Here is an 18,242-nt window from a genome sequence, read left to right as displayed (position 1 = left end):
GAAGAGAACTATCAGAGAACATTGCACTGTGAAAACTGCTCCCTCCTCCTATTTTTTATTTATTTATTTATTTTTCTAAAGTACTTAATTAGTTAAGAGTGAACCTCTCCTTTCTACTTTACTTGACGCCATTATTTCTCGAGTTTATAAACTAATTTCTGAATAATTAATAATTAAAAACTGTTATAAATTTCTTTCCTGATTCATTTTATGATGTTTAAGATAAGAAATGCTACAATTCACTTTAATTATATTTTAAGAGAATTTTCATCTGCTTATCTCCAAATACTTCTTGTAAATTTATTGTAACAATTTGTCGGAAAATTATCAAAAATTTTCCTGGGAAAATTCTTACGGAGAATCTTCCAAATTTGTCAGGCCATTCTCCAAAGATTTATTTAACTATTCTTAAAATCTGTCAGAGAATCCTCTGAGGATAAACTAAGGATAAATATCGAAATTTACTTGAAAATTACTTGAGAATTTTCCAAATTTATCACACAATCCTCAAAAGATTTAGTCGAAAGTATCGTACAAATTTTGCTGTGTCCTCGAGAATCGTTTAAAATTTGTCAGAAAAGAATCCTCAAAACTTGTAAGAGATGGTCGAGAATCCTTGATAATTTGTTAATCTTTAAAATTCCTCAGAGAATCTTCAAAAGATTTCTTTGGCAGTCCTTAAACTGTCAGAAAATCCCCTAAAGATTTATTTGAAGATCCTCAAACTTTTCTAATCCTGAAAATCTGCCAGAGAATATCTAAAACGTGTGCTAAAAATCTACAAATTTTACAGGATTACCCTCAAAAATTCATCCTGAGGATCCTCAAAATTTAACAAAGCATCTCCAAACAGATATCGAGACGATTTAATCTAAAAATTTTTAATTGTAATTGAATTTAAACGTCATAAAAAATGAAACCAAGCACGAGAAAAGGTAATTTTGTTAATTTCTTTAAAGATTATTTAGTGTCAATGAGTAAAAAGTAATTAGTTATGTTGGAAACGAAATTATATAATTGTAATTATGCGGTTAAGTTACCCTCTTTAATTATATCCAACGACTTTGATCTTTTTGCTCATTTCGTCATCATACTTATTTGGTTGTCAGCAAAACGCATTAATCTCGAGAGTTGGCTTGTGCAAATGCATCTAGTTGCTGACACTACATCTATATATCATGAAGTAATCATGCCCATGAGATTGTCACCAAGTGTTGGATTACCTCCTGCCAAATACACTCCATAGCTTCTTATTACAATAATTGTAACTGAGTTTTGATCAAATAAATTCTCCATTGGGCTATTACCTGCTAAAAATTCGACCTTACTTTTACTCTAATTATTTAAATGTTGATTGTAATTAATTGCAATCTGTGATATTTTTAGAAGTTTCTCCAAAAAGTTGCATCTGTCAGGTCTGTCGGTTTGAAAATCTGTTAAATATTACAAAAATTTTCGGTGTTTTTAGGTAAAATGTGTGCAGTCTCGTTGATTTTGCTTTCTTTCTTAATGTTTTCACCATTAATTTTAATTAGTTTGGTACTAAGGAACGTTAATGGTAAACAGGAGGTTTGGTACTAAGGAACGTTAATGGTAAACAGGAGGTTTGGTACTAAGGAACGTTAATGGTAAACAGGAGGTTTGGTACTAAGGAACGTTAATGGTAAACAGGAGGTTTGGTACTAAGGAACGTTAATGGTAAACAGGAGGTTTGGTACTAAGGAACGTTAATGGTAAACAGGAGGTTTGGTACTAAGGAACGTTAATGGTAAACAGGAGGTTTGGTACTAAGGAACGTTAATGGTAAACAGGAGGTTTGGTACTAAGGAACGTTAATGGTAAACAGGAGGTTTGGTACTAAGGAACGTTAATGGTAAACAGGAGGTTTGGTACTAAGGAACGTTAATGGTAAACAGGAGGTTTGGTACTAAGGAACGTTAATGGTAAACAGGAGGTTTGGTACTAAGGAACGTTAATGGTAAACAGGAGGTTTGGTACTAAGGAACGTTAATGGTAAACAGGAGGTTTGGTACTAAGGAACGTTAATGGTAAACAGGAGGTTTGGTACTAAGGAACGTTAATGGTAAACAGGAGGTTTGGTACTAAGGAACGTTAATGGTAAACAGGAGGTTTGGTACTAAGGAACGTTAATGGTAAACAGGAGGTTTGGTACTAAGGAACGTTAATGGTAAACAGGAGGTTTGGTATACTAAGGAACGTTAATGGTAAACAGGAGGTTTGGTACTAAGGAACGTTAATGGTAAACAGGAGGTTTGGTACTAAGGAACGTTAATGGTAAACAGGAGGTTTGGTACTAAGGAACGTTAATGGTAAACAGGAGGTTTGGTACTAAGGAACGTTAATGGTAAACAGGAGGTTTGGTACTAAGGAACGTTAATGGTAAACAGGAGGTTTGGTACTAAAAAACGTTAATGATAAATAGAAGGGTTTAGTGTTAATAAACGTACATATGCCACTAAAACAGCTAATTTTTACAATATTTTTTTGTTTATTTTATACTTGAATTTTTCTTTACTACTTATCTTCTCCGAAAAACTAAAACAAAATACAGTTTTCGCTCTAAAAGCACCCAAAAAATAGATTTTTCTTCGAGTAAAGTGTGGAAAACTGTTTATAAAACTAAAAAAATTAATTCAAAAATTTTAATTTATTTAAGAAAAATAAAATATAAAATCTCATTAATTTCTTATCCGCTTTATTTCTTACAATACTCGACGTCGAGAATGTTAAAAAGTGCACTTATGCCACAATAATAATAATATATAAATAAATAAAAATCACCTTATTTCTTTAAAATAATTGTAACTTTTCATTATTTTACACACAAATATTTGAATTAAATATTCGTTATATTATTTAGTACTTACCTTCATTAAAAAATTAAAAAAAAAAAAAAATTCATGTCTTTGCCTTGAAAGTGCTCGAATTATAATGCGTGTCTTATCCCTCTTGCAATTCCTTAGAGGAAACGTTTACTTAAAAAATTTTCCTTACTAATTAATTGCAGACTTAATTTTAGATGCTAGATACAATAAATAAAAGAGGAAAAAAGGTTTTAAGTAGAAGACATGGCCCCTTTCGATGATCATGCGGATACACGAGTATACTATGCTATCATTAACAAGTCGGTTGTGACATGCAAAATACTCATTAGTGTTGAATAGTAAGTTACTTTGATGTAAAGAGGCCTTGAACACGTGAAAAAACACTACTTTTTTTTATACAATTCGTAAAAGAAAAAAAAACATAGAAGCACATTCTTACAAATTTTCGTTTATTGGATATTCAAAGATCTCTGATAAAAAGGGCCTCCTCACATCATCAATTTAACTTTACATTATGAGGCCTTCTATCGGAACCGGATGAACTAACATATAGGAGCAAACAGTTTTTACAATCACAAAACGTCACATTATTTTATTTTTATTTTATTTATTTTTTGTTCCATGGAATGATGTTTTTTTTTTCATATCGATGTTGTTGATAAAATCGACAAAATACGTCCACTTTCACACAATACAAATAGAGATATGATAGTTTTCCCCCAATCCAGGGCTATTAACTTGGAAGTATTGCCAAAATTTCTCGATTTGGAGATAAGTTAAATCCACAGGCGTAAGTACACGATGTCGATATTGACGGATCTTCATCTGTTTATTATTATTATTATTATTTCTTAAATTTATACAAAGGGAAGGATGGAAGAAATCTGTACAAACTGATTTTATACACCTCGAACTCAACCGCATCTTTTAATAAATAGGAGAGTTTTTCAAAACACACGTGTTTGTATGTTCAAAATTAGCGGTTTAGTTTCCCCTAATTAAACAAAGTCCACATTTTTTTTTTTTTTTTTCGCACATGCAGGGTGGTGATATGGCTTGGTACCAACGATGCATAGCACCATGTTCAGCACCTGTTAAAAGGCTTTGGATTTCTGCATGGTTCTTCACAGATATAGAAATGCCTCAGCACTTAAAACTTATCACTAACATTGGCAACAGAAATATTCAACTTGTTGCAACTTTACATAAGCCCTCGGGCTACTTTACACAACTGTATTACTCAACAAATGGCGGGGATATTGCATTTCCCACAAATAAGAGGTCATCACTAAATGTTCACATATTCGGAGCAGAAGCGAATGATATGAACTGAATCGGTGCAAACCCTTTTGTTTTTTGCAGATGGGATATGTTGCGTCCAGATGGGACAGGGTTCGCACGCGATAATCACAGCAAGGAAAAGGTTTATTTATTTTTTTTACTGAGCAACGTTCGTACCTGCAGAAAGGAAGATAACGCACCAACGTAAATCCAGCAAAGGATTTTTTATTTATTTATTTATTTATTTTGTTCTATTCTTGTTCACAAGCTATTCTGCTGGAAGCCCTCACTGAAAATCAAACCAGAAATCCTTCCGCCATGTTTGCATTCATTTGCACTCTTATTGTTTGCACACTGTTCATGATCTTCTTCTGATGCCCTACTAGAGTGACACCTAGCGATGTCAAGTCGTTTAAAGTTAATCTTGCTACCGATTCCATTGTTGCAATGCCTGCCTGTTGAAAATTCGGGAGGTAACGCCGCATTTTAATGCTATCCAACCATTCTTCAACCGATTTCAATTGGGTCATGTCAGGTGCGCTCGGATCCAAAGGGTTTTGATGCCTGCAACGCGCAAAATTATTATAATTTATCACTTATAAAGCCGTATTAACCTTAAAAAATCCATTAATTTACCTGTTTTGTGCAATTTTCCGCAGACTTTCTGGACATTGCATTAATTTATCCAACGTTTTAACGATGGTTGCAAATGCGGGTCTGTGTGATCGATCTTTCTGCCAGCAGTCGAGCATTAATTGATGTAATGCCTCGGGGCAATCCTGCATACAAATTCAAGTTACAAACTTTTTACATAATTATTTTAACTAGAGCAGAGTGCTTACTCACCATAGGAGCAGGTAGCCTGTAACCCTTCTCGATGCACTTGATGACATCCTGGTTGGACCAATTCCAATATGGACGTTCGCCGTAAGACATAACCTCCCAACTAACGATACCGTAACTCCAAACGTCACTAGCTGAAGTGAATTTCCTAAATGCTATAGCTTCGGGTGCAGTCCACCTTACAGGTATCTTCCCTCCCTGAGCAACAAATAGATATAAATCAAATACACGTCAAGTACCACAATACAATAATAAATAGCTACTGTATATACCTGAGTAGTGTAGGCACCCTCAGTTGCACTCTCGATCTCTCTAGAAAGGCCAAAATCGGCAATTTTGCAGACCAGATTAATGTTGACTAGAACGTTCCGTGCAGCGAGATCCTAGAAAGGGAGATTCCACTATCGGAAAAATTCTATTTTGAATAAAAATTTCAAGGTAAAAGAATGTTGCATACCCTGTGGACATAATTCATTTCGGACAGATATTGCATACCGGCGGCTATTCCTCTTAACATACCCACCAACTGTAGTACTTGGAATTTTCCGTCGTTGGCCTAGCATAGAATAACGTCGAAAAAATTACAAAAAGTATTTTAAATATTTACTATTTTTGTTGCTATTTTATATTATTCTAGATTAGTAACTCTTATCAAGAAAAATCCCTCAATTCTCTTCATTTCCACGCTCCCTGATCCTGCCGTAAAGATTGAAAGAGGTTGAAATGAAACATATCGTAAATGTATTTGTTTCTTTGACAAAAGTAAGTTTAAAACTATTTTAAAATGTAAAATTTTTAGCTCTCCTTATCTGAAATAATAATATCGACAGATTTTTAAATTATTACCTTCTTTAATAGTAATAAAAATAAAAACTATCACCTCAAACTTCTCAACAAGTAGACCGCGATCTACACTAATCACTAAAACGTTACTTTAAGGCCTTTAGCTCGATAGTTTCCTTTGTGTTTGCCACTCGCTTGCCTTATAAAGTGGCAAAACAAGCATAAATATGCATCATAGTATGGCAAACGAAGCGGTAAATAGTTTAAATATGGTAATTCTATTAGTATTTTGCTCGTAAAATTGTTTGATAATAGAAACGAGTGCTTAAACATGTAATAACTTGATGAGCTGTAATAATGAGCTCTTCACCAGTTGATCAGCAAACTGGCTGGTTTGAAACGTTAGCTTGCACGCAACTTTGCAAGGAAATGACTTTGACCATCGATCTTTCTGAGTCACAAGGGATGTAATCATGTGACTTTTGATAGACTCAGCCGGAAACAACGGGGTGTGGTCGCAATATAGAAATCGACTTAGTGTGACAATTTTTAGAGCATTTCCACGAAAAGCAATATTAAATTCGTAGTGTTTTTTAGGCATTCCACACGTGTCTAAGTGTTTTAAAACTAGACCTCACCCTTAGAAACGTATCCAAGGATCCATTCTCCATATATTCGGTTACGATCATAACCGGGTTACACTTAGTCACCACACCTTGTAAGTAGATAACATTAGGGTGATCAAACTGTCCCATAATGCTGGCTTCTGTCAAAAAATCCATCCTGGCCTTATCGGAGGAACCGGGTTTAAGTGTTTTGATTGCCACAGTCATTTCTGGTCTGGCAGGCATTTTCAGTTTGCCACGACACACGTCACCGAATTCACCTGAAAGATAGATATTAACGCTTATCTGGGGTAAAAAATAGGTAGTGACGATAATAGAAAAAGTACTTACCACCCCCGATAATAGCTTCGATAGTGATGTGAAGCGCATCAATCTCTTTAGTAAACTCGCGTACAGCTTGGTTGGGGTCCTCGTAGGTGTGAGGATCTATGTAAGTTTTCGACCCCCCGGACGGTGTGAAGAGAGGTGTGGTTACTGCAAACAGTACAATAAGGAAATTTTATAGGGTGTTAACTTATTAATTCTTTCGTCGTTACGTTTGTTAGTGTGTTAGCTACTTACAACGAACAGTCGAAACAATAGGAAGATGATCTAGCGGAGGGACAACTAGTAGCGTAAAGAAATTGTTAACGTGTATTAATAGAAGAGAAGATAATATTCTAGTAAAGTAAAGTTTAGAAATTTCTCTTCTAGATTTAACAATACTTGCAAAAATCAATACCTTCTCCGTTTCTATACTCTAAAGTGTCGCAGTCACTGGGTTGTTTTTTGTTACATTCGTCTGTGCTTCTACAATTACAAAGGGGGGAATTAGTTGCTGCTCTTTATAAGAATTCTACCAAGCTACGTAACAATAACATACAATCCTCACCTTCTAACATACAAGAATATCATAACGATGATGACTATGATAAGTACAATTAAGGCTACAGTCGCACCGGCTATGATTCGAACTTGAATTTGATCGTCTTCGATATAAGCTAAGGTAATTAAAATTAAATATATTTAAAAAAAAAATAAACGTAATATCCGTCATTTGAAACGTAATTTATGTATTAACATACCTGTACTTCCCATTAATTGGCCGGTAGTTTTAAAAATAGCTTTACTATAATCACCCCAACCGTGTGTAGTTTTGGCTCGAACCTGTAATATAATTGCAATTAAATAAAATTTAAAATAAAATAAATTTAAGTAACCTGATTAAATTACCAACCTGAAAACCATATTCTGTGATCTCCATTAAGTTCCTGAAAACGATATTTTCCTTTTTTGTAAGGATACTTGTTGTATTTTTCTCGTTTTTCCCTATAAAGTATCGGACTTCGTACATCTCCAATTGAGAATAGGGATCTTCCGGTGGTTCCCACGTCAACATAATTTCTGTACTTTTCATTAACGTAACACGAATATTGCTGACCATTGAAGGCACTGTAATAAAGCGAACAGTGTTGATTTTAAGGATCAATTGCTCCGTCTCTATAAGTCTCCCTACGACACGGCTAAATAAACTAAGTTCAAACGTATTTAAGTTAATTAAAGATAATTCGGTGTATTTGCTTTGTAAAGTTCATGCATTAAATGGCTGAATAATGTAATTAGAAAGCGCAATTAATTAATCTTAACGCCTAAACAATCTGCGGCTTAGGGCCTGGCGTTAGGTAGTCTGTAGCTTAGGCCTTATATTTTTACACGTATTTTGCTAGAGGAGAGAGAGAGACCTGTTACGTATTACAGGGCCTAATTTGGTAGAAGGAGAACGATAACAAATCTAGCATGTAACAGGCACGAACTTAGACTGTTACATAACAAATCTAAGTTCAACCCTGGGCTATTCCAACAATTACTAACAAATTTAAAATAGCCCACCGCCCAAAAAATAAGATTATAATCTTTATATACTCACCAGATGCTTCAGTAGTTACAGTTAAATCTACATACTGGCTTCCACCCAAAGACGAAACACCATTTTCTGCATAGACTTGAAATCTATATGAAGTAACGGGGTTCAGGCCAGAGACGGTGACCTTAGTCTCGTTGAAACCTCTATCCGCCGGTGTATACACCACAGAAGAACCGCAACCATCGCAGGCGATTCTATATTCTAAATCCAACCTTCCACCTAAATACGAAGGACTTTGCCATCCTAAAACAACAGTCGACTGATCCACGAAACTTACAGATAAATTTTGGGGTGCTGAAGGAGGTTCTATATAAAAAGAAATATATATTTTTATTTTTCCAACGTTCAGCAGAGTCTGTAAAAAGAATTCGAGTTTATGGTTGGGAAAAAAAAAGCACTTACGAGTACATGGCATAGCTTTTGGATCCTTAGAAGCTCTATAGTAACCGTCGTCACATCTACATTCCAAAGAGCCTTTGTAAGGTGCTGTGCTATATTGAGGACAAGGAGAACACTTAACGTCTCCAACTGAAGATTTGAAAGTGCTAACAGGACACACTAAAATAACGAAATAAACAAAAATTAAGTAAAGAAAAATGATTTCCTTCCATTACTTTAAAGTATATTAACATAAAAACATTATTTATTCAACACAGGAACATATAAATCACTTCCAATTTTACCAATTCCATTCCTCTGTATCATATATTGGATATGATAAAATATTCACGAAAGAAATTTCAAATGCAATTTCGTGGATCCATTTTTTCAAATTTTACAATATACAAAATGTAAATCTATTTTTCAACTGTAGAATGATGAACTGGATATGGTTACTCTCCACGTATTTCCATTGCTCTTCCTAAAATTCCATTTATAATTAACTCGGATGCAAATATTACCATTAAAGAAATAGGAAAATTTATATATTTAGATTGCTAAATATCTAAATTTTTTGGCCATTAAGTGGCCCGCTACTTCTGAATTTTCTAGAGTATAAAGTAAAATATATATATCTTACAGCCATTTACACTATCTCTATGGTTTACATCCTTTAAGAGATGCATCAAGGAGGGTGAAGATGGGCATTTCTTCAGTAAAGAAATTGAGGTTACTTCCATTATTCAATATTCCATAAAAATATATGTTGATACCTTAAAAATTCATTCCATATTTTAGGGAATATTTTAGGTAAATGTTCGAATAGATAAAATATTTCCAAGTAACTTCCGATTCATCACCATTAACGTTTGCTACAACGAAGAATTTAACTGCATATTCTCAGCATTTAACGTTTCTTTCGTTATTATTTTTTAAAAATAATTATTTAAATCTTATTTTTTTAATTAAATTAATTAATATTCACAGTTTGTAGGTGATAAAAATAAATAAATTACATCAATATATAAGTTTTAAGAAAGTTATAAGTATGAAAAATTCAGAGAAGTACGTTATAAAGATAATACATAACTGTGTTACAAATAGGGAAATTTACGAAAGTAATTTAACATCTCCACCTGTAAAATTTCCCTTTTATCCCTTTTTAAAAATCTTTTTTTAGTAAATTTCCCTGTAACACTTCCTGCTTTTAACATACATTATCCCTATTTTAACCTAAAGATTTATAAAAGGGAAATATAAGAAAGGGCTTTTTTTACAAATAAAGTAAATTTATTTCACATTCTTTATTTGTAAATTTTTCCTAAAATCCTCTTTTAAATTTCCATATTTACAAATTCTCCTTTAATAAATTTCCCTATTTGTTACACTACTTTGAATTTTCCCTGCGTCTAACACCTTTTGTATATTATCCCTACTTTATCCATAGAAATAGGAAAGGGAATTTACAAACAAGACAATTTACAAAGGAAAAATTTAAGAAAGGGATTCTAAATTTTAAAAAAAAGGAGTTTTACACTTCAATTTGTAAATTTTTCCTTCCTAAAATCCCTTTTTAAATTTTCCTGTTTGTAAATTTCTCTACTTGTAACACTTCTTGCGAATTTCCCTGCTTCTAACACTGTATACATTAGCTACTGTTTTTAATCTATAAAAATTTTTACAAGAGGTAGGGAAAGATTTTACAGAACAATACACTTCTATTTTACAAAATTTTCGACATTTACAAACAAGGAGCCATTTTTTAATTGTAAGACAAGAGATAAACAAACAAAAGGTTAAATTTAATCCAAAAAATCGAAAGGTATTTTGTCTTTTTTGTTTAGAAAAATAATGGAAAGATAAATAAGAGAGTGTTTATTTGAGATTTCAAGTTTTACATTCGACTTATTTATTTTTAATGGATCCTTAAAGTAGAATAAACGAGGGATTAGACACAGATCCTTCTACCTAGGAAGCAAATAAACAAAATGGTATCTCTGTCTCCCCTCTTACAACAAAATTACCCATAAAATCTTGAATTAGACGGTTGTAAAACATAGTAAAATCTTTCTTTTTAAAGTAGACCCGATCCTAATTTTTTGGGTTAAAAAAAAAACGGAAGATGATGCGTGAATGAAGCCATAAGAATATCGACCATTATAGCATGTAACACTTTTGCAACAATGCTACACACATGCAAATTTACATGCAAATTGCATCAGAGAACGAAATATTGTTGTTACTATTCGGCGAATAAAATCGGAATAATATTAATGGAAATTTTGCTATCTTTGCAGAGGCGGAGCGAGAGGATAGGGAGGGAGGAAGAGCGAGAGAGGGAGAGAGGGAGGGGGAAGAGAAAATGTGCTGACGTCAACTCAAACTGACCGATTAGTTCGTTCGGTCGGAGTTAATACCTGTTCTTACGGGTTGGAGTAATTAATCTGCCCATCCTCTTCATCATATATACTTCCTATGAGTATGGAAATATGGTAATGACCTTTCACGTTCGTGACCTCGAATGCGAAAGGTCATAACGACTCCATTTTTCTGCGCGTATCGTCGTTGAGGATGGCTTTTCGCATCCTCTATACCTCTCTAGTGACCTCTCACCTTCCTATGCTGAATGGCCTTTCACATATATTGATAAATAAGTAAATATAATGTGAAATTTAAGAAATTCGTGTAGAATTCTTATTTCTCTTTCTTATTACAGCTTTTGTACAGTGATTATGGCTTAAATCATGTATAAAATATGAAAAAAATATACAAGACACGCATTAAATTTGTAAATTATCCATTTGTTTCTGCAGTTTTTCTTTTAAATATAAGAAAGTAAAGAGATCAGAAGAGGAAAGATCCGTTTATCAAGCATAAAAAATAGTTTTAATGCCTAAATTTATATTATTTTAAATTATTTACATTTATAATTAATTAAATTTTACAAATAAACAAAAACCTGACATTTAAAATTAAAGTACAGCATCCAAAATGGCGCCCTACACAACGAACAAAAAATTTAATATTTTTTAAAATAAATCTTATTTTTCAATTGAATCCAAAGCTAGAATTTTGGCATTTATATTCGCAAATATATTAAAATATTTTGAGTACTTCAAATTGTTTACAAAGTCCAACACAAATTTTTCAGTATCTTTTACTCTTCAACCTCCGCTGTAGCTTAGCAAAAAACGCGTGAAATAAATAGGAACGTGGGTAGCACGCGGGCGACCGGTTGGTAAATGCTGACCTAGACTAATAGTTCTATCGATCGACTCCCGTCCTGGATTAATTATGATAAAATTAAGCGAAGGAAAAGAAATTCTAAAACAATTCAATCGCGAATTTTTAAAAGATATAAGCCAAAACGCATTTATTGTCGAAATGAGTTCAGGTGCAGTGTTTTCCATGCTCTTCCCCCTTTGCAATTTTCTTTCAACAACATCTGCTAGTTTCAAACATTGAAACTGGAGTGCAAATAACTGAAAGAAACTGTAAATTAAATATTCTAATAATAAAAAAAAATTATATGGACTTTTATCATATGGTTATTAAAGTAAACTCATTGGATTTTATAATAAAATAATTTTTTGGAAGAAAAATCACTTTCCAACAGAACACCAAACCCTTCGATAGTTAAAGCATCGCCATCTGGAGACGAGTAATCGAAGTAATTGTCAAAAATTCCCCTCTCCTACTGATTTTATCCCTATTAAAACGATTTCTACAATGAATTTTTCGTGTTTATTTCTTTATTTATTTTACGTCACAGGAAAAAATTTCATTTTTTTTTGTTTTTTTAGTTCGTTAGGGGATTATTTTTCTATTTTAATTTACGACAATACAAATTGTATCCATCTCCTCTGACCTGCACAATGACACTGTAGTAGTTTAACACATTTTGCTTCCGGCTATCGATCAGCCCATCTAGTGTTGACCTGAAAGATGCAGGCAGGATGCTGAAAGTGGGAAGGTTTCCCGTCACTTATCTATCGATATAAGCTACAAAATCAGTTCTGTAGTAATGTATCCGAAGGTATTTTTGGAGATTTTGATGGTTCCTAACTGGACGTTACTCGAAAAATTCGCATTAGACTTTCGAGAATATTCCTCCTCCCTCCTTTCCCTTGCGAAGGAGGAGGACATTTTAATGATGGGGAATTTTCGTGAAGAATGATTAAGAAATAGGGAAAATCGAGCTGGAAATGTTACAATAGGGGGAAAACACAGCAAGGTATATTGCAAATAGGAAGAATGGAAAAGAGAATGTTACAATATAGAGAAAAATGGAGTAGGGAATATTACAAATAGGGAAAATGGAGAAGGAAATATTACAAAATTTACAAGAAGGAGAAGTAAAAGATAGAAGTAAGTAAGGGAATATATAAATAGGGAAAATTGAGAAGATAAAATGTAGGAAAAATCCATACGGAGAGTTAAAAATGAAGGAGATTGCATGAGAATATTTAAAAATAGGGAGAATTGAAAAATAGGGAAATTTAAAAACGGCTAAGAAAAATTGAAGAGCGGGGGGAAGGAAATTTTTCTTCGGAAAAGAAAAATGTAAATTTTTCATAATAAAAGAAGAATTATGGAAGAGGAAAAGCAGCTCCTGTGATGCATTAACAGTCAGGGAATAAAAGGGCAAGAGAAATGCTAAAATTACATTCACGTCTAACGAGGAAATCATTGTTGAAGTTTCCAATTTGTAAACGAAATCATAAGTTTGCCGCATGCAGCAAATTCTTAACAATCTCGTTAAGCATTTATAAGTTGGGATTTTGTTAAGTTTTGTTAATTTTAAATCATTTAAAAGAATATTGCAAAATGAATCGTGAAATCTCCAAACTAATCAGAGGGAGAATACAAAATTGTAAATTGTAACACAGGAGTTGTAGTTAGTTATTCTAACAACGCATGAATAAATACTAGTGGTTGGTTGTCGATGCATGAACAGCAATTAAATATTATAGAAGGCTAATAAGTCAAACTTGCTCGCCTTTGCTCTGGATTATCACCATCCAAGTATTAGTCTCCCATATACTAACATTGCAAATAATCAACAGGGATGTGCAGCTAAGAAGACGTATACGACAAAGTTAATTGCTCTAAATGTTTGCATGCAACCAACCGCGAGAGATTATTATTGCAATATCCGGATCAGTAGAGTTTACATCGTTAACGGAATGAATCAACTTAAGTGGATTTGGGTCCATCTGCAACGTGATTCACTCGCGTGTAATACTTTAGGTAAGTTTTTTTTTTCAATAAAACTTTTTCTTACCTTGGCAGATGTGCCCGATAGATTCGTATCCTGCCATACAACTACATCCACCGGAAGGTAAAGTCCAATTTCCGTCTCCTTTGCACAATAACCTCGGAGGATCCACCACCACTGCATTGGCTACACACTGACCTTCCGCTGCCACAATAGCAGTCACTTCTTTGCCGGTCGGAGTTTCGAGAAAATAAGCAAAACTGGTCGAAATCTCTGGACAACTGACATAGTACACCTTGATGGCAATGAGAGACAGACAGGCACCTTGGTCTCTGAATGCAAAATACACCCCTTTCTTGGTAACTGGCACGCTTCTTATTTCGGTGTTGATGATGACTTCCGCGTTGGAAGTAAATCTTCCTTCGTCTGCGGCGATCCTGCCGATCAGTTTGTAAGATTCGGGCTCCCAGGGGGGTGGCTCCTTGGTGGCAGCGTCGAACTCGTAATATAGTAGAGTGAACGTCTCTTTGCAGGACAGTGCCATGCCGGGGAACAGGTTGCAATCCCTCATACTAAACTTGACTTCGATGTACATGCGATTGGCCACTCCTCTTTCGATGAATGGGGTCCACAACCAATTGTTGACATCGTTGTATGCCACGTCGCACACCACGTACGACCGCCAGTTGATACCCAACTCGAAATTCGTGAAGCTCTCTTCCACCCACTGTAAAATATAAACGAAAGTTATTTCTATATAGTTTACATGCATATATTCTAAAAAAAACTTAAAATTTTATAATTTAGAAACTTATTTCAGGCAATAAAAGTATAAGTATATCAACCAGGCCTGAGTTTTCTTTCTTTTCGTGTTTCGCAAACTTCGATAACACGTTTTCTGTGGAAGAAGGTACTTAGAAATTTATGAATTCAAATATTCGCTATTCTGCTTCAATAAATTCCCGACTGAAATAGTGACGATTCTTTTTGGTTAGAGCAGTCGAAGGTTCGTTCAGTCCAAATTTAGATACCCTCCTTTCCATAACACGCGAAAAAGTTTAGAAATGTAAATAAGAAAATTTCTTATTTTGGAATAACCTAACTTAGAATGCAGCTAGCAATATAAAAGTTCGATAAAATAAAAGCGAGCAATAACGGAATGAGATATTTTCTGAAATATTCTCATGTAAAGTAATGAGGGGAAAGGATAACGTAATGAAGTCATGGTTAACGAGGAGTACAACGCGTTGCAAAGGGCACAAATCTCACTAAACATTAGAAGTTTTGAAAGCTGGGTGAGAAAACTTGATTAGAAGCAGTCTATAGAACTAATAACTTGTGTCAGAAAAGTCAGTAGCGCATCAGCAATAGACAGTCAGCCGTCAATACGAATAGAAAGCTTTATCGTAAAAGTAGTGTTAAAATGAAGCTGTCTCGACACCACCGTCAATGGGACTTGAAGCAACTATCATTTAGCGGGGTTGACGCGGTGGCCAAATATTTGTGAAAGTCTCTTCAATGACACTCTCTATAAATGCCGTCTAATTACAACATTATTGAAGTTGGCATGCCCTTAGTTCTTCGCTAGAAATATACGGAGCACTTTCAATTATCGAGCAGTACCCTTGTGGTTTCACCTCAGTACGGTTTATTAGTTGAAAGAAAGAGCAAAGTACAGATGAATCTCTTCAAATGTCTTCGTTTCTAACAGATGTAAATTAATAAATTATGATACAGCCGCCAATTTTTATACGTTCGAATGAATGCGCTCGGCTAATTTGCATATTTGAGCGTTTGTTTAAGAAAAATGTATTTACAGCTAATCAGAATTTTTATTTTCTTTTCTTCTTTTTCCTTCTTCTTCTATATTTGAAGATATAGTTCTCAGCCTTTCTTTCTCACCTTTCAACCTCTCTCTGCCCGGTTAATACAGTCTAGAAGCCACCATGAAATATGGATGGTTGTTTCGCAGCGCTGGCTACACATCCCATTGCTTTGCTGCAAACCTGTCATAAACAACAGAAATTGCCTGGTGTGCAACACAATATCTAATGTTATAGCCCGTTTCCAAACCCATGTTGCTAAAATGACCAAGCTGGAGGATAGAAATTCGTATTGATGGTTAAGGTACATCGATCTGAAAGCCTCCCCCATTATTTATGTTATAAATAATTTTTTTAAATATTAATACATGGGAAGGGGGGAAATAATTCTACAGCATGAAAAATAACCCTTTACTCGCGTGTTTTTTTTTTGGCTTGAATTATTGAGAATAAACGCGAGAAAACCTCCCGTTCATTTTTACGTTTAAACTTAACTCTAGACACTACTAATGAATAAGCACAGACATTTAATACTTAAAAAATTAATTAAACTTAGTTAAATTATAAAGTTTAACCTATTAAGGATTAAATTTATGTAAAATAAAACTCAATTGGATGTAATTCTATTCGTAGCACGTATACAATTTTAATATTTTAGGTAACGTTACAACTAATCGATAGATGTCGCTGTACGAACTCTATTATGTACAGTAACTACTGTCGTACAGTATTTAATTTTATGTACAGTAATTAATTCAACGTCGAAAAATACCTTAAAACCTCTTCAATAATAAATATAAGCAGCTAAAGCGAAGCGAGGAATCCGAGTTCGAACCCGGTCCGGATTTTTACCGGTTATAATTTTAATTATAATTAAGCTGGTTATAATTTCGATTTCGGTTGTGAAGAGGCCTCTTTTACGACCATTTAAAGCTCCATATAATGAATTAAACGGGTAATATTTTAAGTTATGAATATCGATATAATTTACCGATATTCGGGAATTTAACTGTTTTACATCACTGTATTTGAAATTCTATTGAAAACGCGTAAAAATTCTTGTTTATTCCTCCATGCCAAGGTGGTTGGAGTAATTTTAAACCATTTTCCAAGTAAAATTATTTTAATAGGAGGTAGAAACGGCGCTAAATCTCGTTTCGTATTCCCGATTAATTTATTATTCGCTTCGTAGTGTAGCAATTTTTCCTTTCAGAAACAGGAAAAAAGGGGGGGAGGGCTTCGTTGCAGGTGAAAAAATCGATCGAGGCCTTTTTTAGAGGAGGCCTCTTAGAAATGGTGGAAGTGCACGCGAGCAGCTAATCTGTTTACGTGACCTACGTAGCCTAGTGTTTCATTAGCAGTCTCTGCTGGTTGTAATCAGCAGAGTTGGATAATCGTTCAGTTGCCCTCGTAGTGTTTTGTCCACGTTTCCTTCGTTCATTATGTCCAACAAAATAACAAGCCAAGTGATCATTTAATACTCACTAATTTGTCATCGTGTCTATTCGACCGAACTTTCCTCCTGACGCTTTTACACAAACTCTTCCTTTCCATTATGTAGTCACGTGATTGTTTTTTTTTAATTTTGCGTTTTTCTAAAAACTCAATGTTTAATCTAATTAATTTTTTTAAAAAAACACATTTTCTACGAGCCGCCTTGTTGATTTACGATCTAATAGTTTTTAGGCATGAAATACCCGATATATGTATATAATTTTTAAGCGTGTGACGTAGTTTTTAAGCTTATAAATTTAGTTTTTAAGCATATTAAATGAGAGAAATCGCTTATACATTCATTTAAATTAAATTAATAATTACTTTAAATGAAACTTTCTTCGATTACATTATAAGAAAACGGTGCACTTACTCCAGGTGTTCTCGATTGAGGTCCAAACGGAAATCTTGTCCAATCTAAAGAACTTTCTTGCGTTGTATCTAAAAGGACCACTAAAAAATCAGAAAAAAAAAGATATTTTTAGAAAAATATCAAACAATAAATTTAAATTAAATAGAAATTTGTGAATGAAATGGTATTTATAAAGCGCGTTTAAAGATCGAGTTGAGGGATGTACACTAAAACTTGCCTATAATGAAATATAAATACAGTGAAACCTGTGTAAACCGGACTCGTACGGTACCGAATTTTTTCGGTTTGGCATGTTTCCGTTTTTAACAGGTTTTTTTCTAATACAGAAAATCGCTGCGTACCTATGAATTTTACCCGTTTAGGGAGGTTTCCGTTTTACTAAGGTTTAGTTACTGTGTAATGAAAACCCGTCTAAAATAGGAAAAGATTCCCGATGCGATTAAATTAAGGAAAAGACTAGGATGAGATTCCGGTTTACACAGGTTTTACTGTATAAGTAGATTAATCAATTTATATTACTGTAAAACCTGCGGAAATAGGAATAGGAATAATGTAGGATGAATATGGATTCGGTAGGACGCGATTCCGGTTCACACAGGTTGCGTGCATTAACTAAAAATACTGTACTTGGAACTTATAAAATGTAAGGTTTTGGTAAGAATTTCTTAGAA

The 18,242-nt window shown here is 33.9% G+C and overlaps 1 protein-coding gene across 2 annotated transcripts in view; it reads right to left on the bottom strand.

Annotated features, from left to right (window-relative positions):
• Positions 1-3,278: 3,278 nt before the first annotated feature.
• LOC136976790 (ephrin type-B receptor 2-like) overlaps positions 3,279-18,242 on the bottom strand; it is a 57,301-nt gene continuing 42,337 nt past the window's right edge. The window contains exons 2-17 of one of the 2 annotated variants that reach the window (XM_067272161.1): positions 17,572-17,651; positions 13,948-14,608; positions 8,685-8,840; positions 8,286-8,588; positions 7,596-7,810; positions 7,444-7,525; positions 7,251-7,359; positions 7,101-7,168; positions 6,941-6,985; positions 6,710-6,853; positions 6,392-6,639; positions 5,428-5,526; positions 5,243-5,353; positions 4,974-5,168; positions 4,764-4,906; positions 3,279-4,691 (exon numbers count right to left, since the gene is read on the bottom strand). In XM_067272161.1, coding sequence (XP_067128262.1) covers positions 4,424-4,691; positions 4,764-4,906; positions 4,974-5,168; positions 5,243-5,353; positions 5,428-5,526; positions 6,392-6,639; positions 6,710-6,853; positions 6,941-6,985; positions 7,101-7,168; positions 7,251-7,359; positions 7,444-7,525; positions 7,596-7,810; positions 8,286-8,588; positions 8,685-8,840; positions 13,948-14,608; positions 17,572-17,651 — 2,927 coding nt within the window. In that variant the 3' untranslated portion in view covers positions 3,279-4,423. The remainder of the gene's footprint in view (positions 4,692-4,763; positions 4,907-4,973; positions 5,169-5,242; positions 5,354-5,427; positions 5,527-6,391; positions 6,640-6,709; positions 6,854-6,940; positions 6,986-7,100; positions 7,169-7,250; positions 7,360-7,443; positions 7,526-7,595; positions 7,811-8,285; positions 8,589-8,684; positions 8,841-13,947; positions 14,609-17,571; positions 17,652-18,242) is intronic. The other variant, XM_067272167.1, reaches the window with a different exon arrangement.

Source organism: Centruroides vittatus, unplaced genomic scaffold (assembly GCF_030686945.1).
Source record: "Centruroides vittatus isolate TY-2023 unplaced genomic scaffold, ASM3068694v2 contig_1112, whole genome shotgun sequence".
NCBI lineage: Eukaryota > Metazoa > Arthropoda > Arachnida > Scorpiones > Buthidae > Centruroides > Centruroides vittatus.
Note: the sequence above shows the minus strand (reverse complement) of the source record. Positions and strands in the feature narration are given on the sequence as shown.